General features: G+C 48.9%; 1 protein-coding gene across 7 annotated transcripts in view; it reads right to left on the reverse strand.

Annotated features, from left to right (window-relative positions):
* DYSF (dysferlin) overlaps positions 1-25,095 on the reverse strand; it is a 304,292-nt gene that overhangs the window by 225,618 nt on the left and 53,579 nt on the right. For all 7 annotated transcript variants that reach the window (XM_075128161.1, XM_075128162.1, XM_075128163.1 and 4 more), the window contains exon 4: positions 14,031-14,136. In XM_075128161.1, the coding sequence (XP_074984262.1) occupies positions 14,031-14,136 (106 nt within the window). The remainder of the gene's footprint in view (positions 1-14,030; positions 14,137-25,095) is intronic.

The following is a 25,095-nucleotide window of genomic DNA, read 5'->3' on the forward strand; positions in this document are numbered from 1 at the left end:
CCCTTCATGAGGATTCCCCATTTATAGTTACATTTTGAGACTGATCAGTTAGACTCAGACTTTAAGGCCAGAAGGGACCATCGTGATCATCTAGTCTGACCTCCTGCACATTGCAGGCCACAGAACCTCACCCACCCACTCCTGTAATAGACCCCTAACCTCTGGCTGAGTCAGGGACGCCGGAATGGGGGGCAGGGGGGTTCAGGGGGCCATGGCCCTCCCACTTTTCGCCACGGGCCCTGCCCCTCCTCTTTCCCCCAAGACCCCGCCCCCTGGCCAGGCCGGCAGCTGGAACTTGGCCAGCTCTGGAAAGCCACGGATCCTTCACCTGCCTGGGGTGGGGGGCCCTGGGAGCAGCCCCCGGCCCGTGTCCCCACCCCACAGGGACCCCCATCCAGGGCAGGTGGAGGGTCTGCAGCACTTCACAGCTGCCCACACAGCTCTTACTCCGGACAGGGGGCAGGGCCTCGGCGCTGCAGCCCAGCCATAGTAAGAGCCGTGCGGGCAGCTGTGGAGAGCTGCGGACCCTCCACCTGCACTTGGCTGGGGCCCCGGGGGGCAGGACACAGGCTGGGGGCTGCTCTCAGGCTCTCCCACCCCAGGCAGGCAGAGGATCCGCAGCTATCCAGAGCTGCCTTGGCTCCCCGGCCAGGCTCCAGCTGCCGGCCTGGCCAGGGGGCGGGGCCACAGGGGGGAGAGGAGGGGCGGGGCCACAGAGGAGGCAGCGGCCCCTCCCCCCGCCCACTTTTGGGAAGGCTCAGCACCCCTGGGCTGAGTTACTGAAGTCCCAGATCATGATTTACAGACTTCAGGTTAAGAGTCCACCATTTACACCAGTTTAAACCTGTAAGTGACCCATGCCCCATGTTCCAGAGGGAGACAAAAAGTCTGTGACAATCTGACCTGGGGCAAAATTCCTTCCTGACCTTGAGCATTTTGGCAAGATCCAGCAGCCAGACACCTGGGAAAGAATCCTCTGCAGTAACTCAGAGCCCTCCCCATCAAGTATCCCATCACCAGCCCTTGGGGATATTTGCTACTGGCCGTCGCATATCGGCTTGTAGTCAGCCTCCTCAGACCATCCCTTCTGTAGCTCAGTCTTGAAACCATTTAGGTTTTTTGCCCCCACTGCTCCCCTTGGGAGCCTGTTCCAGAACTTCACTCTTCTGGTGGTTAGAAACTTTTGCCTAATTTCAAGCCTAAACTGTTGATGGCCAGTTTATAGCCATTGGTTCGTATGTCCACATTGACACTTAACTTAAATAACTCCTCTCCCTCCCTGGTATTTATCCCTCTGATGTATTTATACAGAGAAATCATATCTCCCCTCAGTCTTTGTTTGGTTAGGCTCAATAAGCCAAGCTCTCTGAGTCTCTTCACATACAGTAGGTTTTCCATTCCTCAGATCACCCTAGTAGCCCTTCTTTGCACCTGTTCCAGTTTGAATTCATCCTTCTTACATGTGGCAGACCAGAACTGCACACAGTGTTCCAGATGAGGTCTCACCACTGCCTTGTATAATGGTACTAACACTTCTCTCTCTCTCTCTCTCTACTGGAAATACCTTGTCTGATGCATCCTAGGATCACATTAGTCTTTCTCACAGCTGCATCATATTGGCAGCTCATAGTCATCCTGTAGTCAACCAATACACCCACATCTTTCTTCTCCTCTGTTGCTTCCAACTCATAAGTCCCCGGTTTATAGCTAGCCAGCTTTTAATCCATTTAATGTGTGCCGTTTTAATTTTACGTCCTTCTAGTTTTTTAATCAAAATGTCATGTGGGAGCAAGTGAATCCCTTTACAGAAATCTATGTGTATTATTACCACAGCATCTAGAAGCTCCATTCATGGCCCAGGACCTCACTATGCAAGGCGCTGTACAATCACAGAACAAAAAGCCGGTTCCTACCCCAAAGAGCTAACAATCTAAGCACATTCCTCAGTAACTCAAACCAATGCCCAGATTGACTTGCAACCTGACAGAACATTGAATCTTCACTTGGAGAGCCAGTGGGGCAAGTCTGGGGAGGATTCGTTCTGTTTTTCAGAATTAAAACAAGACTGAATCCCTGTTTTACATGCAAATCGCAATGTGCTGTCCATGCCTTCAAGGCAGATCAAATAGATACCCAGTCAGCTGCAGCCCTGCCTCTTTCTGGAAATGGAATCTATCTTGGTGGAGGGGGAGGTGGTTGCCCCATCCGTATGAATAGCAGATTGCAACACCCTAAAATCTGGTGTATGCTAGATGGAGGATTTTATGTCAGTAACAATTCAGTCCCAAGATGAAACCTCAACAGCCAAAAAGAGATTCACAGCCTCTCTACTGTCCATCTGCAAATGCACTAACAAACTGCACCAGGGAAACGGGAACTTTCTACTGTAAATCCTCAGCTGTTGACACATTTTCCTCAACTGGGATCTTATCAGATATAACAAGGTGAGCAAGGCTCGAGACTTCCATGGAAAAGAACAGGGAGCCCCAGGGCAAAGGTATCAGTCACTCATAGATGGCACTCTTCTTTCTGCTTCAATGGCCCACCGTGGCAGAGCTGGTCAAAAAGAAGAGACAAATGTGATTGATATTTTTTTTTTTAATTTTGAAAAATTTTGGCCAGCTATAGGGGACAAATTTCACAAAAAATTCCACCAGTTTTTTCCTCAATTTTTTCAACATTTGAAATGTGGTTGAAATTTTAACGTTTGAAAACATTTAACTAGCTCCAAGACTGGAGAGAGCTGTGTCGCTGGAAGTGCCGTGCTAGAGGGGAAAGAGTAGAAGGAAAAACAGGATTGTAGAAAGTAAGGGAAGGGATTAATTTTATGCTTTAGGCCAACACAAGTGACTGGGCTCAATGCAGAGGTCACTGGCTGACGTTCTCTGGCCTGTGCCAGACAGGACATCAGACCACATGATCGAATGGTCCCTTCTGGCCTTAAACTCTAGGAATTTACAAACTACCTTCTCTTCCACACACTGGCTTTCCCGCTGCTGCTGCTCCTGCCATCTCAGCATGCAAGTGACAATTGCTCTGTGCACCCACAAAATGCCCAGTTGGCACAACTGAACTGCTCTATCACCTCTTCCCACTTTCTCACCCACTTATACCAGCCGTGAAAGTTATTATACAGCAGCATTCAGACGTGCCAACCCCAAATGGCTGGGATGATTTAACTGGGAATTGGTCCTGCTTTGAGCAGGGGGTTGGACTAGATGACCTTCTGGGGTCCCTTCCAACCCTTATATTCTATGATTCTATGATTCTATGAAATGTTCATGTCAGGTCCCAAAAAGCACGAGATTGGTTTAAAAACCATGAGATGTTCATAAAAAATAATCTTTGTATTTGCCTGTTGGTCTTTGAACCTTTAGCAGGGCCTGCTTCCAGTCTTTTCTTGGCAATCCGCTCACTACTTTTTAAAAGAATAAAAGTGGAGATTTTCACCTAATCACAGGATCTAGGAGCAGGAGCGCTAAGAAAGCACCGGACACCATGAGACTCACAACAGATTCACAGTGCGTTGGCAACACTGACTTACGCACCACTGCAGAATTTGACCTACCGGTTTGGAACTTGATCCTCAGTCAGGAAGTGCGTGTCCATTTGTTTGGACTTTAATTGCAGACTGCTTCCAGAGGAGAGGATCTAACAGGCTAACCAAAGTGACCGAGGGATGATGTGAATTCACTCTTTTGGGGAAGCTTGCAGAAGCTCATCTGAGCGGTTACTGATCAATGGTACCATGCTACAGATGTGCCTGGTGCTGGGCAGTTCAGACACAGATGGAGTCTCTACCTCTGAGAGACTGGCAGTCTAAGCTTTCATTTAACAGAAGAATGAAGTGCAAGCGGGGCCCGTCGCGAGACAGCGTGGTTCCGTGAAATTCCAGTTAGAGGCATTGCCTGGCACGTGGGTAAAGACTGGAGGAGCGAGCGTTTTTGCATGCCCAAGCAACGCTGACTGGGCCCAAATCGCAGATCCAGTGATGATTCTTTCCAGAGCAGTTACACAGTGGCGGTGTGGAAAGGGGACAGGAATCACAAGCAGATGCACACACACCGCACCCATTCCATGCACGGATGTTTAATCCATCTCCTGAATTGTCTACCAACCCTGCCAGTCTAGTCTCTGCTGTCCTCCTCCCACTGTGAAGTATTTTATCTACCACTGAGATCAGTTCAGGTGAATGACAGGTTGACTGTAGAACTTCTCAAGGCCCCCGCCCCCCTCCCAGCAAGCTGCCCTTTTGCCAGTCTTTAAAACCAGTAACACCGAAGCTAACTCTCAGAACCAGATTGTGCCTCAGCCCCTGGGGCGTCTCCTACTCCCTATTCTGTAGCCCCAGAGGTGGCAGACCATGGGTTGGTTCTCAAGCTGGGATTCAGGACCTTGCCCCTCTTAGGGGTCACAAAGAGGTGTCAGGGACTCACAACTAGAGCTGGTCAGGAAATCGGTGACAAAAGCTCTTTTCATCAGAAAACGCAGATCCATCAAATCTAAAACATCTTGTGGGAACGGGCCGTTTCTATGAGTTTCTTCCTACCCAAAAACATTGTGGAAAATATTGTGAATTTGTCAAAATGTTTCAAGATTTTGAAAATGAAAAATTGCGGGGTTTTGTTCAAAAAGTCTTTTTGCTCTGAAATTTAAGCTAGTTATAGCAAAAAAAATGTACATGGCCAATATTGAAACAAAGCTGATAGACTCAAACTGGTTTGTTTATTATTGTTATTCTCATTTAATTTTTTTTTTTTTTTTAGTTTGCAAAGGTTTTTGGGATTTCAACTTTTCATCCCAATTCGGGCAGGAAATGTTTTCAATATCTCAAAAAATGTCATGGGACAGGAAATCCATTAACCAGCCGGCTCTCCTCGCTATCCCCTGCCCCGGGGAAGCGATCGGGGGTATAGGCTAGATGGGAGGAGAATTTCGAGGTGAAAGGGGGCCCTGGTGTGGAATAGCTGGAGAACAACGGCAGCAAACCCAGTGTTGAAAACTCTCATGATATTTAAGGTAACGTCATGATTATTGATTCCTTGGGTTTGCCGTGCTGCCTCTCACTTTGGGTGCCTTCGTTTTTAGTTGCCCAACCTGAGACACCTTCGGCCTGATTTTCAGGGCTGTTGTCTAGCCACAGCTCTAGTGATTTTTCATTATTTGCCCCCTTGTACTAGGCACTGGACAAGCACAAAAGAGATCACGCTGAGAGCTCACGTTCAGCTGATTATCCACCACAACCCAAATATTTTTCAGAGTTCCTGCTTCCCAGCGTAAAGCCCCCCCCCATCCTGTAAGTGAGGCCTACATTCTTTGTTCCTAAATGTAGACATTTACATTAAAATCCATACTGTTTGTTTGCACCCAGTTTCCCAAGTGATCCAGATCCCATTGAGCTGGTGACCAGTCCTCTTCATTATTAAATATCAAGGGAAGGGTAAACACCTTTAAATCCCTCCTGGCCAGAGGAAAAACCCTTTCACCTGTAAAGGGTTAAGAAGCTAGGATAACCTCGCTGGCACCTGACCACAATGACCAATGAGAAGACAAGATACTTTCAAAGCTGGGGAGGGGTTCTCTCTGTCTGTGTGATGCTTTTGCCGGGAACAGAACAGGAATGGAGTCTTAGAACTTAGTAAGTGATCTAGCTAGATATGCGTTAGATTCTGTTTTGTTTAAATGGCTGATAAAATAGCTGTGCTGAATGGAATGGAGATTCCTGTTTTTGTGTCTTTTTGTAACTTAAGGTTTTGCCAAGAGGGATTCACTATATTTTGAATCTGATTACCCTGTAAGGTATTTACCATCCTGATTTTACAGAGGTGATTCTTTTACTTTTTTTCTTCAATTAAAATTCTTCTTTTAAGAAAAAGGTTTCAGAGTAGCAGCCGTGTTAGTCTGTATTCGCAAAAAGAAAACGAGTACTTGTGGCACCTTAGAGACTAACAAATTTCTTTGAGCATAAGTGTATATAAATCTCCCCACTGTATTTTCCACTGAATGCATCCGATGAAGTGAGCTGTAGCTCATGAAAGCTTATGCTCAAAGAAATTTGTTAGTCTCTAAGGTGCCACAAGTCCTCCTTTTCTTTTAAGAACCCGATTGCTTTTTCATTGTTCTTAAGATCCAAGGGTTTGGGTCTGTGTTCACCTATGCAAATTGGTGAGGATTTTTATCAAGCCTTCCCCAGGAAAGGGGGTGTAAGGTTTGGGGAGGATTTTTGGAGGGAAAGACGTTTCCAAGCAGGCTCTTTCCCAGTTATATATCTGTTAGACGCTTGGTGGTGGCAGCAATAAAGTCCAAGGGCAAAAGGTAAAATAGTTTGTACCTTGGGGAAGTTTTAATCTAAGCTGGTAAAAATAAGCTTAGGGGGTTTTCATGCAGGTCCCCACATCTGTACCCTAGAGTTCAGAGTGGGGAAGGAACCTTGACACCAACCCTCTTCATTATTTCCCACTCCCCCATTTTCTGTTTCATTTGCAAACTTGATCAGGGATGACATTATATTTCCTTCCAGGTCATTGATAAAAATATTAGAAACATTTAATCATATAACTATTTAACATAGAGATTTTATAGCATCAGGCCAACAACCGACCCCAGTAGAAACAGACCCACATGATGACGACCTCACTGGAAACATGCCCGCTCGTTTGCCATTACATTTTGGACCTATCAATTAGCCAGTTCTTAATCCATTTAATGTGTGCCATGTTCATTTGATCTCATTCTAGTACTTTAATCAAAATGTCATGCAGTACCAAGTCAAATGCCTTACCAAAGTCTGAGTCTATTACATCAACACTATTACTCTTATCAACCGAAACTTGGAATCTCATCCAAAAAGGTATCAAGTTAGTTTGACAGGATCTATTTTCCATATACCCATGTTGATTGGCATTAATTATATTACCCTCCTTTAGTTCTTTATTAATCGAGTCCATTATCTTGCCCGGAATTGATGTCAGGCTGACAGGCCTATAATTACCCAGTCATTCCATTTTCCCTTTTAAAAAATTGGCACAAAATTAGCTTTCCTCCAGTCTTCTGGAATTTCACCAGAGCGCCAACATTTATTGAAAATCAACATTAATGGTCCAGCGAGCTCTTCAGCCAGCTCTTTTAACACTCTTGGATCCAAGTTATCTGGACCTGCTCATTTAAAGATGCCTGACTTTAGTAGTTTCTGTTTAACAAACTCCAGAGATACCAGTAGAATATAAGGAGTGTTATCATCCCCATATGATTAGACCATATAATCTGTTTTTCCCCAAACACAGAAAAGAAATATTTATTGAATATTTCTGCCTTCTCTGCATTATTATTGATAACTCATTTCCACCAGGAATGGACCAATACCATTGTCAGGATTCTTTTTGTTTTGTTTTGTTTTTTAAACACCTTCTTGTTGTCCTTAACTCTGCTGGCTCCACGGATTTCTCCTTGTGTCTCTTGGCTTCCCTTTTCAGTTTTCTACAATTCCTCTTCTCAGCTTGCTAGCCCACAGCTGCCCCTTTGAGAACTTAGAGGTGTAGATGGACCCCAGTAGACTAACAGACAAATTCCATAAGGAGGAAACCATAAACATTCACGATAACCCACATGCTACAGAAGAGTCATCTGGGTTCCCGGTTGCAATGAGCCCTGGGAGCCATTTGGAAAAGATACACCTCATCGGGAGAGACTGTATTGCTGCTGGCAAGCTCATGCCACTGGCCATAAAACTAAACCGGGATCAGAGAGACAGCCAGCATTAGCTTCTAGTCTCCCTCCCCCCACAATTATTTTAAGCATCACTGCCTTTCCATGAAGGTTTCCTTCAGTCTCAGTCCACCGTCATCAGCTCAACATCCCACATGCCACTGACTCATCCAGGGTCACACACCACCACAGAGGAAAACAGAAACAGCACCACAGCTGCGCGCCTCAGAGCCACTGCGAGCCAGCTTCCTGCTCTCAATCCCACAAAGAGCAGAACACCTCCTGGACTGGCCTGACCACTGCACAAAGCCAGAATGGGTGACTGCCACCTGAATGAACTGGACAGAGAGTGGGAAATAGGACACTCAGCCACAGAGAGACTGTCATGAGGAGTTTGGGACAGAAGCCAGCACTGAATCCACATCTCCTGAGTCTCCCACCCATGGCTTAACCCCAGACCATCCTTCCTCTCAATGCCCTATTAGCACTTCTGTGTCTCTAGCTTCTCCATCACTGGGGTCTTCACAGCAAGACTGGCTGTCGCTGTCTCTGTCTCAAACACACGCTTTAGGTCAACCACAAATGATGGGCATCGTCCAGGAATCACTGGCTGAGGTTCTCTGGCCTGTGTCACGCAGGAGGTCAGATGAGATGGTCACAGTGGCCCCTTCTGGTCTTCCAAACCTTGCCCGTGGATGTTACATTTCCAAAAGACATGGGGCCCACGGTGCGCTGCGGCTAAGACATGCCTTTCAGGAAACAGGACTGCTAGCTAAATGGCACCACTTCACTTAAAGCCCTACATAATCAAAGACTAATCACACTACAAGAACCCTGTCTTCTCTCCCCTCAGATATTTTTATTAAAGACCTCCTTGTTCAGGGGAAGGATGGTCCAGTGATTAAGGCATTAAATCATAGAATATCAGAGTTGGAAGGGACCTCAGGAGGTCATCTAGCCCAACCCCCTGCTCAAAGCAGGACCAACACCAACTAAATCATCCCAGCCAGGGCTTTGTCAAGCCTGACCTTGAAAACTTCTAAGGAAGGAGATTCCACCACCTCCCTAGGTAACCCATTCCAGGGCTTCACCACCCTCCTAGTGAAATAGTGTTTCCTAATATCCAACCTAGACCTCCCCCACTGCCACTTGAGACCATTGCTCCTTGTTCAGTCATCTGCCACCACTGAGAACAGTCTAGATCCATCCTCTTTGGAACCCCCTTTCAGGTAGTTGAAGGCTGCTATCAAATCCCCCCTTATTCTTCTCTTCCGCAGACTAAATAACCCCAGTTCCCTCAGCCTCTCCTCGTAAGTCATGTGCTCCAGCCCCCTAGTCATTTTTGTTGCCCTCCACTGGACTCTCTCCAATTTGTCCACATGCTTCTTGTAGTGAGGGGCTTAGCTCATGGAAGACCCCTGCTCTTCCTGTGTGACCTGAGCCTCAGTTTTCCATCTGTAAAATGGGGATAATAACGCAGGGCTGTTGTGAGGCGCAATACGTTAAAGACTGTGAAACGCTTTGAGATCCAGTGATGAACAAATAGGCTTTATCGTTCTCCCTCTACCCTGGCCACGCCTGTTGTCGCCTAAGCACTGCAGACTCGCCTGCCCTGTTTTAGCAGGTCTCCCACTGGGCATGTTGGCAGCTCCACAGGCGAAGGTGCTGCTGGGCTCCGTGTCTGAAGAACTGTGCAGCAGCTACCAGGAAGGAAGGAAACTCATTCAAAGCATTCGCTGATCGGCTGGCAGACGCACAATGCATTTAGGAAGGGAGATGCACTGACTTGAGTGTCCCCACTGCCAGGAGTCCCCTCCAGCTGGGGTAAAATTAGAGCACCAAAACAAACATGCTTCCAAAACTAGGGAGGCCAGGTGCAATTTGTCATCCTGGGGTATCTGCTGCCAGGACTTCTGGGGCCAGGGAGGGGAGAGGAGCACGCTCCTAGACTGAGAGCTGCTGTTTATAGGAACACTTCGCTATTTACGGGCTGTCTGTGAACTGAGTTCCCCAAACAGGAGGCGAGGGAAGCGCCGGTTGGGAATGGAAGTGAGCCAGTAGCCGAGCAAACACGGAACAAGCAGAGCCACAGGGGAACTGCTGTAGGAAGAAGTCAAATTTTTGCCATCAAAGAGCCATAGGACAGATATTTTCCACATATCCCAGGGGGAGAGGTGCACAATTTACTTCCCTAGTTTCATGCTAAGGCAATAGCTTTCATGTCTACAGAGGACCTGGAAGAGAGGAGGAAAATTGGCTTCCTTACAATGGCTAAAGAAGGGTTGATATCAGCGTTCTCTCTCATTTTTCCCACCCACGTGCGGAATGAATTTTGTTATGTGCACCAATATGGAGGTGATGTGTTGCACATCACCGCCATATTGGTGCATATAACAAAATTCTTGTGGCAGGGGTGGTGCTGAGGGGTTCGGAGTGTGGGAATAGGGCTCAGAGCTGGGGCAGAGGGTTGGGGTGCAGGGGGTGAGGGCTCCAGCTAGGGTGGGGGCTCCAGGGTGGAACTGCAGATGAGGGGTTTGGGGTGCAGAGGGGTGCTCTGGGGCTATGGTGGGGAAAGAGGACTCCCTCCAGCTCTCTCTCCCCGCAGCAGCTCCAGGGCTGCAGGATAGGCGCCCCTCCCGCAGCAGGTCCGGTCCAGGGCTGGGTCATCCCGGCTCCACCTCGGTGCAGGCCGGGCCACGCGGCCCTGGCCATGCCTGGGTCTCGGCCGGGCCACACCTGGATCTGAGCCAGGCCGCCACAGCAGGTCCGGGCTGCAGCAGAGTTGGGGCTGGTGAAGGGGCGCCTCGGCCGTGGCAGGTTGGGGGCGAAGCTAGGTCTGGGCTAGGGGAGGGGCACCCCTCCCCTGGCCGTGGCAGGTTCCCAGGTGAGTTACCTGAGCACCTGCATGGCGCTAAATAGGCTGTCGCGTGGCCACGCAGCTTCCAGGGAACTTAGGTTGAAATTCACCTCCTCTGTCCCTGTTTCCCTTGGAGAGTCAATGGAGGACTGGCGAACTAGTGGGACTGTCACTTAACAAAGCTGAAGTAAAACAAGGTGACCTTCTGGCCTTGTGCTACAAGGTTCCTGGTCACAATGGTCTGTAGAGGTGGTGTTCAGATTCGGACTAGACCTGCACAAGAGTTTGGGTTCCTGGCTGGATCGGGGGGTTGGGCTCAGGATCAACAATGTGGGAATCCTAAGAGAAGTTGTCCTGAGTTTCCCCCAAGCATGGAAGGGCCCCGCAGCCTCGCACTGACATCTGTTCTAATCTGTATTTGAACCAGAAAACGGGATTTGAATCTGACCCACATGGTGGGGTCCGACCTGATCCAACCCCATAAGGAACTGAATCCAAGTTCCATTCCCAGCCCTGTCGGTAACAATAGTATGATTTATTAGCTGTGCAGTGGCTAGACCAAAGCTGAGGAAGAGGAGGTGAAAGGCGTGACAAAAGAGGATGAAGCTCTGCCGGTTGTCGGGTGGGTGAGCCAGCACGGCCTCCTGGGAGAGTCTAGCTTATGGGAAAGGCACTTGCATGGCTGGGTCCCAGAGCTGTCACAGCCCTTGGCAGCTGCATTGGGGAAAGGTCTATAAAGAGAGTCAGCCTTGTGCTGCGGACTGCCCAGCCTTACCGACGTACAGAACACGCTTCCCTGGGAGGGGAACGGAAACGCTTTGTTTAGAAAAGGGCTCATCTAAACAGGAACAGAAACACATGGAAAGGCTTAAAACAGACCCAGGAATGTCCAGCGGGGTCCCAGTCAACTGGATCGGGCCAGATCTGAGCCCAGCTTGTCCCAGCCTGCACCTTGTGCAGTCGTTTCCCACCGGTGCGTAAGCAGGGTCTGAATGAGCTCTCCCCTAACATCTAGTGCAGAAAAGACTCTCGGGACCAGGCCACGTTTTCATGAACTCGCCTACTCTGCCGAGGTATTCAGCCGGAGCTGCCAGCCCCCAGCAGTGGGGCTCCAGCTGTGAGCCCCGTGTGGGGCTGACAGCTAACAGGTGATGTAAGTGTCTACACAGACACCGCAGCAGCCTCTCTGCATCAACCTAAGCACTACGCCTCTCGTGCAGATGGAGTTATTCGCTCGGTGTAGCGGGTGAGTTACCTCGGTGGGAGCAACATTTTAGTGCCGACGCGTACAGAGTTAGGTCGACATAATGCTGACCTAACTCTGTAGCGTACGCCAGGCCGGAGAGAGACGTGCTTGCTATGAGTACCTGCCTAAAAGGCAGTAAAGGGACATTAGCAATGGTAGAGCAGCCGGCTGAAGGACTGCTGGTCCCCAGTGGAGTCATAACCGTCCCCACTGAAACCCAGGAAAAGGTGATTATAGTGATTGCTGATGAAACAAGCCATGATGTCATTGTGAAACCAGGGCAGAAGACAGCAGACCCGAAACCATCGTGAGACCCCAGTGTGAAGCTGAGGTTCCAGCCATAAAGCCTACAAAGTTTAACTTCGGAGATTCACCATTGTCCAAGGAGCAGAAGGATCGCCTGAGGAGGAAACTTCGTGAAAGATCCAAGATGTTCTCATTACATGAGTGGGCCGTGCAAAGGGAGTGGAACACAACGTCAGACTACAAAAACAACGAGGAGTTCAGTGGCACCTTAAAGACTAACAAATTTATTTGGGCATAAGCTTTTGTGGGTAAAAAAACCCGCTTCTTCGGCCCTAAACCCCCTGGCGGAAGCTTTAAGAGCTGGTTCAGGAGCAGAACCTCAAGAGGTGGCGTGGCAGAGGTTGCCGTAGAGAGGCAAGTGGTAGCAAAGAAAGCAATGGCAAGCAGCACAGGGAAGGACAGTGTGGCAGCAGCCATGGGCAACGATGCAGAGTGAACGGCTGCAAATGTGAGCAGGGCGCAGTGGAGGGAGGGGAGGGGCGTGTCCAAGGAACATTTGTTTGTGGGACTTTCACACCGTAAGGTGAGGAACTGAGGCAAAGGACACTGCCCAGCATGCTCCAGGGTGGGTGTTTTGCTTATGATCGCATGGTTTTGAATGTGTTTGTGGTGTTTGCCCTGACTAATGCTGGGTTCCAATTCCCTTTTAATAAAAGTTCTCCTTTGTTATACACAGACTCGGTCCTTGAAAAAGGGGAAGTGTTGCCTCTTAGAGGTGCCCGGGGGTGGTGTTACATTTTCCCAGATTAGCAGGTGGGGGCTCGAGCTGGCCCTGTTTTATTGTGCCAAGAGGAACGCCTAGACAGCTAACCCGGCCCTTGTTGCTGCCGAGTTCACCTGGCAAAAGGGTTACAAGAGTCTTACGCTCATGAGCAGGGGGTTGGACTAGATGACTTCTGGACGTCTCTTCCAACCCTAATCTTCTATGATTCATTTCTCATGGGCCTCAGTGACGGCACAAGGGGGCAGGGGACTGGCTCGTCAGGAGTTTGGTAAATCAGGAGCTAGATCCTTATCTCAGCGACACCAGTTCAATCCACTGATGCCAATGGCACTCCTCTGGATTTACCCTGGGACAGCCACCCTCCCATTCCTGCCCAGCTGCTACACTCTGCAGGACTGAAGCCAGCTTGACAGATTCTCTGCCGTTCTAGGTCCCCCAGAGTCCTCTGCAAACCTCCCATTTACTGGGCTGCCCCTTTGGAGTTCAGCAAGCAGGGAGGTTTGGCTAATCCGGGGTCTGCAGTTCACCTGCGCTCTGGGGCTTCAGGGATCACATCACACGTCAGGGAGGAAACCCAGAATCCTGACCGTGGGGTCCTGCCAGGCCTTTGGGCCCAGTGCCTGAAATCAGAGGCAGTTTTGCATGTCCCCTCCATAGCTCTGCCCATAGAAAAACTGGAAGGGTCAGGGGAAGGCGCCCCATGATTCTGCCTCGACTGTGGAGTTCTGGGAGTGTCCATGCACAGCCAGGCGGCTGCATCTAGCCCACAGTTTCTCCTGTGCCTCCAATCAGCACCTCCCGGAGTCCAAAACCCCCACTTTAGTGTAACCACAGGGCTTGAAGCCTCGTTCTGTTCAGACTTCAGTTCAAGGCTGCCTGGGCAACAGGGGAGCAGATGGAACCATCCCAGCCTCTGGTCAGTTTTACCGAGACAGGCGTTTTGTCCCAAGGGCCGCCTCCTCCACCGGTTCTGCTGCCCACACGCTTCATCGGGATCTGAATTCCCACCCTCACCAGGGACCGACACCACGATCTGCCTTGGGCAGCAACATCACAGATTTTCCAGGGCACTGGAACTGCCGATGGGTGGGGAGAGCGTGTGTATCGTATCACTTCCCCCCAGCCACGCCCAACTGTCCTCCCACAGGGAAATGTCACCGCACCCAAGACCCCAGACTAGGAGAGGGACTTACCCCAGTGCTCTGCCTCTTGGTGTCAAGCAGGGGGACGTTAAAGCTGGCAGCCAGGGTGGGAGAGCCCAGGATGTCCTGCAGGGGCACTCGGGCTTCCCCCAAAAACCTATAAAAGAATCAAAGGAACAAAATGTTAACGGGGGAGGAAGAGAGACACTGAATGCATCAGGTTAAGACTGGGGGTCCCAGGCTTGGGTGAACTGGATAGCGTCCCATGGAAGCCAACAAGATTAGGTATAAAATACACAGGAAATACCCCAGATTTACAAGTTTGGAAACTCCTTGGAGACACAGTCCTGAAGATCACCTCTTTCTCACCTGCTTCTGGGAGGGCGGCCCCTGAGACAGCAAAGCCAGTATCTATATTATACAGAGATCTCAGGGACACTCAAACTTCCAGATAAGCAAGAGCTCTCCATGGTGAAAGCTGAGGTCCCCGTGGTCCTCCTAAACACCGCTGCGCCTCCAAAGCCTAGGAGCTCTGCAGGGTGGAAACGTGCAGCGGTCTATAGGTGCAAAGTACAGTACAGTGTGAGCCTAGAACACTTCTGGGCAAAAGAGAGTAAAGAGGCTTTATTTCATTCCCCTCCCTGGACAGATGGCCCAATGGTTAGGGTGCTAGTTTGGGGCTTGGGAAAACTGGGTTCTATTCCCTGCTTCCCTATGGCCTACTTACATCACCTTGGGGGAGTCATTTAGCCTCTCTGTGCCTCAGTTTTCCCATATGTACAAGAGGGATGACAGCACTGCCTTGCCTCGCAGGGGTGTGTGAGAATAAATACATTAACAACTGCAAGGTGCATTGGTGATAGGGGCTATATCATCATCTAAGCTAGACAGATCCCCTCAACAGCCCTGTGAGATAGACCACATTGTATAGATGGGGAACTGAGGCACAGTAAGGGAACGTGGAACATGAACTGGCTATTCCCTGCTCCAGGCTCCCAGCCCTGCATTCAGACCACTAGATACCTGTCTCTCAATGCTGTGGTAACAACACAACCCTGTGAGTATATTCCACCCACACGTGACAGGGTGAGGCCAGGCAAAGACCATGACTTGTAGGGTTTGGCTTGTTTCCTCAACAGCCCAGGGGAGCTAGAGTCAGGCTGATGTTCGCCTCCCTCTGATTAGACAGTCAGCATGGACCGAGCTGCCAGAGTGTGGGGGAGGAAGACTAGCAGCTTCTCCTCTAACGTGAAGAGATATCAGAGCTGCTGTCCTGGTGCTGCACTGAATACGCCAGAGGACCAGCAGTGGGTGCCATCCTCAGAGACCACAGCGGGCTGAAGAGGACCCCAGAGATGGGCCTCCCATCTATACCATGGTCTAGCTCACAGGGCTGTTGAAGGGATCTGTCTATGATGATACAGCCCCTACCATCAATGCAAGACGTCTCCTAGCTGACACACCAGGTAGGTCAAACAGGATGTGCTACGGTCATTTCTGTTCGCTCCGCCCACGGAAAACACTGTGGGGTCTGTTCTATACCCAAGACGCTAATCCTAGGGGGCACTGGGCATAGACGGCACAGGGGGGACTGTGGTTCTCAACCTGCGGCCCAGGTAACACATGGGGGGCCGCACATGTGGCCTGCCATGATAAATAGGGTGAGAACCACTGCTTTAGAATTGTTTCCGAGGAGCAGCTGTGTCAGTCTGTAGCTGCAAAAAGAAAACCAGGACTTGTGGCACCTTAGAGACTAACCAATTTATGCTTTAGAATTAAGCATCTAGATTCCCTTGTGCTTAAGGTAAAAGCGCCGGTATCTGTCGAACTGTTTCAAATGGGAGTACTTCACAGAGCACAGTGGAGCTTTTACTATGCAGGAGCAGGGTCTGTACGGCAAATTACAGCCTGGCGGGCTAGTGCACCCGAGCTTCCCACCCCAACTCACCCTAGAGACAGGCCCTAAGTATTTATAGCACATCCACCTCACTGCACTGGGACGCTCTGAACTCAGCCCTTCCGGTTTCCTTGGGAGCTTAAGTTCCATGAAGATGATTGGGTGTGTGAATCTTGTACTAATTCTTAGTATTCGGCTGATGCTGCTTGCGATCTGATTGCAAATCTCGCGGTCGTTGGTGTTTCTCTCAAAGCCCAGCTCCTGGAGTCATGTGATCACGCGAGGATCTCAGCTTCCATTAGGGAAAAATGCAAATTTCTAGCCCAGGTGGCAGCTAATGGCTCAGAAACCAGAAGGCGACTAAAAAGAACCTGAGTTTTATTTTTCAGGCTCATGACTCTTTGGGGCCTGATTTGTGCCTTTTGAAGGCATGCGGTTAGGAATACTGTTACTTTTGCATATTGGCATTATTGATGGAGCCATGTGAGCTAACACCTGTATTTACTTTCATCGTGGCTAGGTCTAGAAACCCCAGTCAAGGAGCGGGGTCCCATATCGTGCCAGGCATAAAAACAATAGCCCCTCCCCCAGACAGCAGGAAACAAGTGGACCAGACTGACGACCAGAGCAGGGATGGAGTGGGAACACGAGGCAACAGAATTGAGCAGAAGGGCAGAAGTCCCAGGTCGACCCTTGCTACCCAGTGCCAGATGGGTGAGTGATCTGTGGGCACCAAGGCACAGGAGAGATTTGGACGAGGGCAAGGTGGCGACGTCATGAATATTGAAAGGGGAGTTTACCCCATGCACGGGGGGGCAGCATAAGAGAGCCGGGGGTGCTCAAGGGAGAAGCGATGGAGCGTTATTGCTGGTGGCGAGACGGCAGAGCCCATGGTCGATAAGCTAACTGGGCAGACAGAGAGGGTAGGGCTAAGTGATGACAGGTCTTAAAGGCAAAGGCAAGGGGTTTGGGTTCGAAGCAGAGGAGGAAGGGAGGCGGGGGGAGGGCGCAAAGACGAGGGAGGAATGAGCCAGGAAGGTTCTGAACAGGCTCGAAGGGGCAACATGGCTGGTGGCGAGGCCAGAGAGGAGCAGATTATAGCCGCCGAGGGTCAGGAGATGATGAAGGCTAAACTGGAGCCCAGGCAGCATGGACAGAGAGAAGCTAAGAAATACTATGTAGGTACAAACAGCCAGACCTGGACCTAGCCTGCAACACTAGCTGGGAATCCCGCCCCCGGTTTTTAATCCATCGACATCCCCTTGAATTCGCTCCCCTCCTGGATTCAAATCCTCCCTGACGCCTCTCTCTTTGGGTAACCCCTTCGGCTGCTCTGACCCAAAGCCCTGCCAGATGGGCTAACCGAGCTCTCTGCTTTCCCTTCGCACTCGTGCTGTGGGCTGAAATATGCTGCACTGGAAACTAAAGCAGCGAGATGAGAATTCCTGGAAAAAAGGTATCAGTCATTCTGGGGAGACAATGAGGGGAAGCCGGGAAGGGAGGTGGCCAGACAAGCCTGTAACATAAATTATAATGCAGCCACTCTTCGAAGGGGTTATCGTCCTAGCAGGGAGGGGGAAGGCGCCTGGAGCTCACTCAAGCAGCCAGCCTGAGGTTTATTATTTCCCCTATTTTTAAGTTTGATTGAACACAAATCGCCTGCCAAATCCCCCCCTGGAGCCGTTGTTTTCCCATTGCTCCATTTGCTGCACAAATCCCCAGCAACTGGAGGCAGGGCGGCCACTGGGGGCATGATGGGAACTGGGTTTTCTCTCTCCCTGTTTAAACAGTCGGGGCCTGATCCTTGGCTTGGGTCACAATGCAGCAATGTTGATTTACACCAACTGGTGATCTGCCCCATTGACTGCAGTAGAGCGATTACAATTTTTCACACCAGCTGGAGATCTGGCCCACTGACTCCACTGAAGCTATGGCTGATTTATCTCAGGTGGGGATCTGGCCCTTTCTTCCTAAGGGATGGGGTGGGATGGGATGACCCGCACACACACCCGATACCCCCGCTGTTACATGACAAATTCTGCCCTTTGTCATAGGTTCCTCACCACTAAGGGAAACAAGAACCGCAGGGCAGGGACTGCAGCTTCCTCTCTGCACCGACCGTGGGGGTGTCGCTTGGTTACAAACGCCAGGCCTAAGCGACTAACATTTCACTGATACCTGGATGGCATGTTGCTAAGGAAAACCCAGCGGCTGCAAGGAGTGGCGTTAGTGACTCAGCAGGGGGCGCCCTTCCCTAGGCATCAATACTGACCTCAGCCCCCCGGGGCTGTACTGCAGAGAGTGAGGTTGGCCCTAAGAGGCGCTGTGCTGCAGGGAGTGCGGTCTTTCCAAAAAGATGTAAATACAAACTTTCGGACCCCTTGCGGTCGCTGACTATCCTATAGCACTTTAACCTTGGCATCATGGCCAAATTCCAACGTGTGTAAGTTACACTCGACCTCCTTCCATTGCCCCGGCACATTGCACTGGGTATGGCCTTCTCAGCTTAAACAAGATACGCTGGAGGGGAGGGATACGATACAGAGGGACCTAGACAAATTGGAGGATTGGGCCAAAAGAAATCTGATGAGGTTCAATAAGGATAAGTGCAGGGTCCTGCACTTAGGACGGAAGAATCCCATGCACCGCGACAGACTAGGGACCGAATGGCTAGGCAGCAGTTCTGCAGAGAAGGACCTAGGGGTTACAGTGGACGAGAAGCTGGATATGAGTCAACAGTGTGCCCTTGTTGCCAAGAAGGCTAGCCGCATTTTGGGATGTATATGTAGGGGCATTGCCAGCAGATCGAGGGACGTGATCGTTCCCCTCTATTCGACATTGTGAGGCCTCCTCTGGAGTACTGTGTCCAGTTTTGGGCCCCACACTACAAGAAGGATGTGGAAAAATTGGAAAGAGTCCAGCGGAGGGCAACAAAAATGATTAGGGGACTGGAACACATGACTTATGAGGAGAGGCTGAGGGAACTGGGGATGTTTAGTCTTCAGAAGAGAAGAATGAGGGGGGATTTGATAGCTGCTTTCAACTACCTGAAAGGGGGTTCCAAAGAGGATGGATCTAGACTGTTCTCAGTGGTAGCAGATGACAGAACAAGGAGTAATAGTCTCAAGTTGTGGGGGGGAGATTTAGGTTGGATATTAGGAAAAACTTTTTCACTTGGAGGGTGGTGAAACACTGAAATGCGTTACCTAGGGAGGTGGTGGAATCTCCTTCCCTAGAAGTTTTTAAGGTCAGGCTTGACAAAGCCCTGGTTGGGATGATTTAGTCGGGGATCGGTCCTGCTTTGAGCAGGGGGTTGGACTAGATGACCTCTTGAGGTCCCTTCCAACCCTGATATTCTGTAAAATAGATTTTTATTAATCTTTGCAATATTTTCCCCTTCCCATGTAACAGCCAGATGGAAGCTCCAAGCTGGGATCTATTTCCTAACACCAGCAAGACGGCTCAGACGGGCTCAGCAACAGGGACCGATTGGGGGAAAACCTAGCGTAATGATGTGTCCACTGTCATTTGTGCTTATCTCTACTATATGCGGTTAATATATGCTTCTCGGTCAATTTCAGCCCCTGCCTCTCATGGTCACAGAGTAGTGGTGACCCTTTCCCTTAACACTGAGAGAGCCTTCAGCGGAACCCCCTGTAGGTACAGCACTTAGGTCTGACCAAAAGAAAGCCACCCTGCAGCTGTAGCTCATTTGCCTTAGAAAACAAATCCACTTTGTATAAAATGTTTGAATAGTTGTTGGGCCAGAGAGTGAGAGAATGCCTGGTGCACTCACGCGGGAGGAGGAAACCCCAAGTCCAAGTCCCTGTTCTAATGAATATTCATTTATACAAAGTAGAACAGCTTCAATAGGACAGACAGAGTGCCACCCTGCGTCACCCGGTGGTTTGGGCACTCACCTGAAGTGTGGAGACCTAGGTTCAATCCCTGCTCTAGAGTGGGGATTCAAACCTGGATCTCCCACATCTCGAGTGAGCACCTGAACCACTGGGCTAGAAGTTATAAGAGGACAGCCTCTTCCCCCCTTTCAGCTGTGTGAATTCAATCCCTTCGAAAAGCCAGGAAACAAAATGTTACGGGTCGAACGACGTGTTTCAACCAACCCAACGTGGCCTTTTTCAATTTGCTGGAATTTTTCCGATTCAGTTCAGGTCGAACCAAAATGTTTTTTCAATTTTTCAGAACTGCCAGTGATCCAAAAACAACGAGTTAATAGCCTAGCTCTGCTGATGAACTCATGAACCACAAAAGCAGTACCTGAGCGTTGCTTTTACAACAACCCCAAGACGCAATTCTCTCGGACATCACTGTATGATTATCAGCTTGGATAACTGTTAGCTGAGAAGGTTTCTCACCATCTTTTGGTTTGGTTTGTGTACGCTCCTTTTTCCAAGATGTAGCACAAGGCTGTCAATTTCTGTTTGCAACTAGTGTGTCCAGTTCTGGCGCCCACAATTCAAGAAGGATGTTGATAAATTGGAGAGGGTTCAGAGAAGAGCCGAGAGAATGATTAAAGGATTAGAAAACATCCCTTATAGAGACCACACTACTTGAGTCAATCTATTTAGCTTCACAAAGAGAAGGTTAAGGGGTGATTTGATCACGGTCTATAAATAACTACCTGGGGAACAAATATGTAACAACAGGCTCTTCAATCTACCAGGGAAAGGTCTAACATGATCCAATGGCTGGAAGTTGAAGCTAGACAAATTCCGACTGGAAATAAGGCATGCATTTTCAATGGGGAAAGTAATTGACAACTGGAACTATTTACCAAGGATCATGGTGGATACTCCATCAGTGACAATTTTTACATCAAGATTGGCTGTTTGTCTAAAAGCTCGGCTCTAGGGATTATTGTGGGGCAGGTCTCTGGCCTGAGCTATGCAGGAGGTCAGACTAGATGATCACAATGGTCCCTTCTGGCCTTGGACTCTGTCAATCTTTGAATATATAAAAATAGGGAGAGAGAACAGAGCAGTAGTTAAAGTCCAGTACTGAAGATCAAAAAATCCAAGTTCTATTCCTGCCTCTGGCTTCCAGGTCAACCTGGGGCATCACTATCTCTCTGGGCCTCAGTTTTACCATTGGTGAATTGGGAAATATGATGCTAACTCCCATTCCAGGAGGGTTGCTCATTATGTTTGTAAAGCACCATAAGACTCTTGGTAGGACAACTGCTAGTAGACCTGGACAGTGTTATCTCCCTGCTATTTTTCAAAGAGAAGTTGATTTCAAACATTTCTTGTAGGGATTTATTCAGCAACAGGGAGAATTTAAAATATTGCCACCAAGGCAGTGCAGATTCAGGCTGCGATGGCCCAAGTCAGACTTCAGTAAGTAACACGCCTTTGTGCGTCATCCTAGGATCCCACCACAATGCTCTCACCATCAACAGGAGGCCAAAAATCAATCCTACGTCCCAATCTCACAGGACAATCCATGGCATTGTCGTCACTCTACTCTCAGGGTATCGTAAAAAGGAGCTGGATGCGTGGATTCCTTATTGCCTGGGAACACTCGAACTGTTCACTTGCCCAATGATCACTTACATTCATGGCCAGGAATATATTTGTCTCAGCATGTAGTATGTCCACCGAGGAAAGGAGGTTCTGGTAAAAACAAATACCCCAGAGAAGGAATTTGCATGACCTACCCACTTCTGAGGCAGCCAGCTGCTTTGTCTACCAGATTCACAGGTAGACATTCCATATCCAGAAGCTGGTAGCTTCCAACAGCCGTCCTGAGCTGTAAACATGCTGGAGCAATGGCTCAGGCTCCTTTCAGTCAAAAACAAGGAAAGTGGGGTATGTATAAAACCAACCATTAAGGGACAGAAGACACAGCCACCTTCTGATGAAGGTTACAGCACTGTAAATCCAGAGCAACTCCACTGCCCTGGATGGAGTTAATTTGGATTTACCCCTGGGGAAACAGAGCTGAATCCAGCTCCTGCTGTAGAAAGAGAATAAGAAGCAGCAGATCCCAAGCCCCCTTTCTTTGGCAAACAGAGGACAAAATCCACAACGATAAACATTTATTTTTAAAAAAGAAAAGGAGTACTTGTGGCACCTTAGAGACTAACCAATTTATTTGAGCATGAGCTTTCGTGAGCTACAGCTCACTTCATCAGATGTTTACCGTGGAAACTGCAGCAGACTTTATATACATACAGAGAATATGAAACAATACCTCCTCCCACCCCACTGTCCTGCTGGTAATAGCTTATCTAAAGTGATCAACAGGTGGGCCATTTCCAGCACAAATCCAGGTTTTCTCACCCTCCACCCCCCACACAAATTCACTCTCCTGCTGGTGCTAGCCCATCCAAAGTGACAACTCTTTGCATAATCAAGTCGGGCTATTTCCTGCATAGATCAAGGTTTTCTCACATCCCCCCACCCCCATACACACACAAACTCACTCTCCTGCTGGTAATAGCTCATCTAAACTGACCACTCTCCAAGTTTAAATCCAAGTTAAACCAGAACATCTGGGGGGGGGGGGGGGGGGGTAGGAAAAAACAAGAAGAAACAGGCTACCTTGCATAATGACTTAGCCACTCCCAGTCTCTATTTAAGCCTAAATTAATAGTATCCAATTTGCAAATGAACTCCATTTGCAAATTGGATACTATTAATTTAGGCTTAAATAGAGACTGGGAGTGGCTAAGTCATTATGCAAGGTAGCCTGTTTCTTCTTGTTTTTTCCTACCCCCCCCCCCCCAGATGTTCTGGTTTAACTTGGATTTAAACTTGGAGAGTGGTCAGTTTAGATGAGCTATTACCAGCAGGAGAGTGAGTTTGTGTGTGTATGGGGGTGGGGGGATGTGAGAAAACCTTGATCTATGCAGGAAATAGCCCGACTTGATTATGCAAAGAGTTGTCACTTTGGATGGGCTAGCACCAGCAGGAGAGTGAATTTGTGTGGGGGGTGGAGGGTGAGAAAACCTGGATTTGTGCTGGAAATGGCCCACCTGTTGATCACTTTAGATAAGCTATTACCAGCAGGACAGTGGGGTGGGAGGAGGTATTGTTTCATATTCTCTGTATGTATATAAAGTCTGCTGCAGTTTCCACGGTAAACATCTGATGAAGTGAGCTGTAGCTCACGAAAGCTCATGCTCAAATAAATTGGTTAGTCTCTAAGGTGCCACAAGTACTCCTTTTCTTTTTGCGAATACAGACTAACACGGCTGTTCCTCTGAAACCATTTATTTTTAGGTGCAGGACAAAGTAAAAAGAAAACAAACCACACAACAAGCACCAATTCCAAACCACTAGAGACCCTGCTAGTAAGCATGCACGCAGGGCTTTACATCTTCACAACCCCAGGCAAATCTTAAATTAAAAAGGAGCACCCAGGCTGCCCTTAACGCCCATGGTACTTATTCCTAACAGCTGGCATGGAGCAGATTCCGCTTTCCAAAGAGAAGGTGGGATCTGAGGTTGGGGGGAGCCAGACAGACACAGCACCCTACTGGGAGTGCCTGAAGAAACTACACCTGCCCAGGTTCTCAAGGGGGATGGGAAGATAACCATGTGCGTAGACTGATTGTTGCTTTAAAATCCTTTTTCTCTCTAACGCTTTATTCCAACGGCAGAACACACAATGCTTGTGATTTCAGAAGGTTGCCTGCTCACGGCAGTCACCGCTGCTCACAGCCTCCCGCAGGACGGAGCCACAGGTGCCCAATTCCAGCCGGACCTGCTGCATAAGCATGGCGGACACGCGGGGGCCCACTCTCATTAGGGGAGAGTTTCAGAATTACAGCCCAGGAGAGGTAGAGGCCCTAGGCTCAACACCTGGGGGGTTGCTCCCAGAGAGGGACAGAAATGCAGCTAGCCCTGTAACCATGACACGCCTGTATTGCACAGGCCAGAGAATTTCAATTCAGTTCCTGCATCAAGCCCATGTCTTGTGGCTGAGCTAGAGCTCCCCTTCCCACCCCCACCCCCGCTTTTTTTTTTTTTTTTTTTGGTAAAGAAATTGCTTATAGAAAAGGAGTACTTGTGGCACCTTAGAGACTAACCAATTTATTTGAGCATAAGCTTTCATGAGTTACAGCTCACTTCATCGGATGCATATGCAAATTGCTCATAGAATTTTAAGTGAATAGAATTTTAGTGAATAGAATTTTAACTATAGAACTATATAACTATAACTATATGTTAACTAACTAACTATATAACATAGAATTTTAACTAACTATAACTATATAACATAGAATTTTAAGTGAATAGAATTTTAACTATAAGGTGGGTAGAAAGCTGGCTAGATTGTCGGGCTCAACGGGTAGTGATCAATGGCTCCTTGTCTAGTTGGCAGCCAGTATCAAGTGGAGTGCCCCAAGGGTCGGTCCTGGGGCCGGTTTTGTTCAATATCTTCATAAATGATCTGGAGGATGGTGTGGATTGCACTCTCAGCAAATTTGCGGATGATACTAAACTGGGAGGAGTGGTAGATACGCTGGAGGGGAGGGATAGGATACAGAAAGACCTAGACAAATTGGAGGATTGGGCCAAAAGAAATCTGATGAGGTTCAATAAGGATAAGTGCAGGGTCCTGCACTTAGGATGGAAGAATCCAATGCACCGCTACAGACTAGGGACCGAATGGCTAGGCAGCAGTTCTGCAGAAAAGGACCTAGGGGTGACAGTGGACGAGAAGCTGGATATGAGTCAGCAGTGTGCCCTTGTTGCCAAGAAGGCCAATGGCATTTTGGGATGTATAAGTAGGGGCATAGCGAGCAGATCGAGGGACGTGATCGTTCCCCTCTATTCGACATTGTGAGGCCTCATCTGGAGTACTGTGTCCAGTTTTGGGCCCCACACTTCAAGAAGGATGTGGATAAATTGGAGAGAGTCCAGCGAAGAGCAACAAAAATGATTAGGGGTCTAGAACACATGACTTATGAGGAGAGGCTGAGGGAGCTGGGATTGTTTAGCCTGCAGAAGAGAAGAATGAGGGGGGATTTGATAGCTGCTTTCAACTACCTGAAAGGGGGTTCCAAAGAGGATGGCTCTAGACTGTTCTCAATGGTAGCAGATGACAGAACGAGGAGCAATGGTCTCAAGTTGCAGTGGGGGAGGTTTAGATTGGATATTAGGAAAAACTTTTTCACTAAGAGGGTGGTGAAACACTGGAATGCGTTACCTAGGGAGGTGGTAGAATCTCCTTCCTTAGAGGTTTTTAAGG

The sequence above is a fragment of the Caretta caretta genome, chromosome 4, assembly GCF_965140235.1.
Source record: "Caretta caretta isolate rCarCar2 chromosome 4, rCarCar1.hap1, whole genome shotgun sequence".
Classification (NCBI taxonomy): domain Eukaryota; kingdom Metazoa; phylum Chordata; order Testudines; family Cheloniidae; genus Caretta; species Caretta caretta.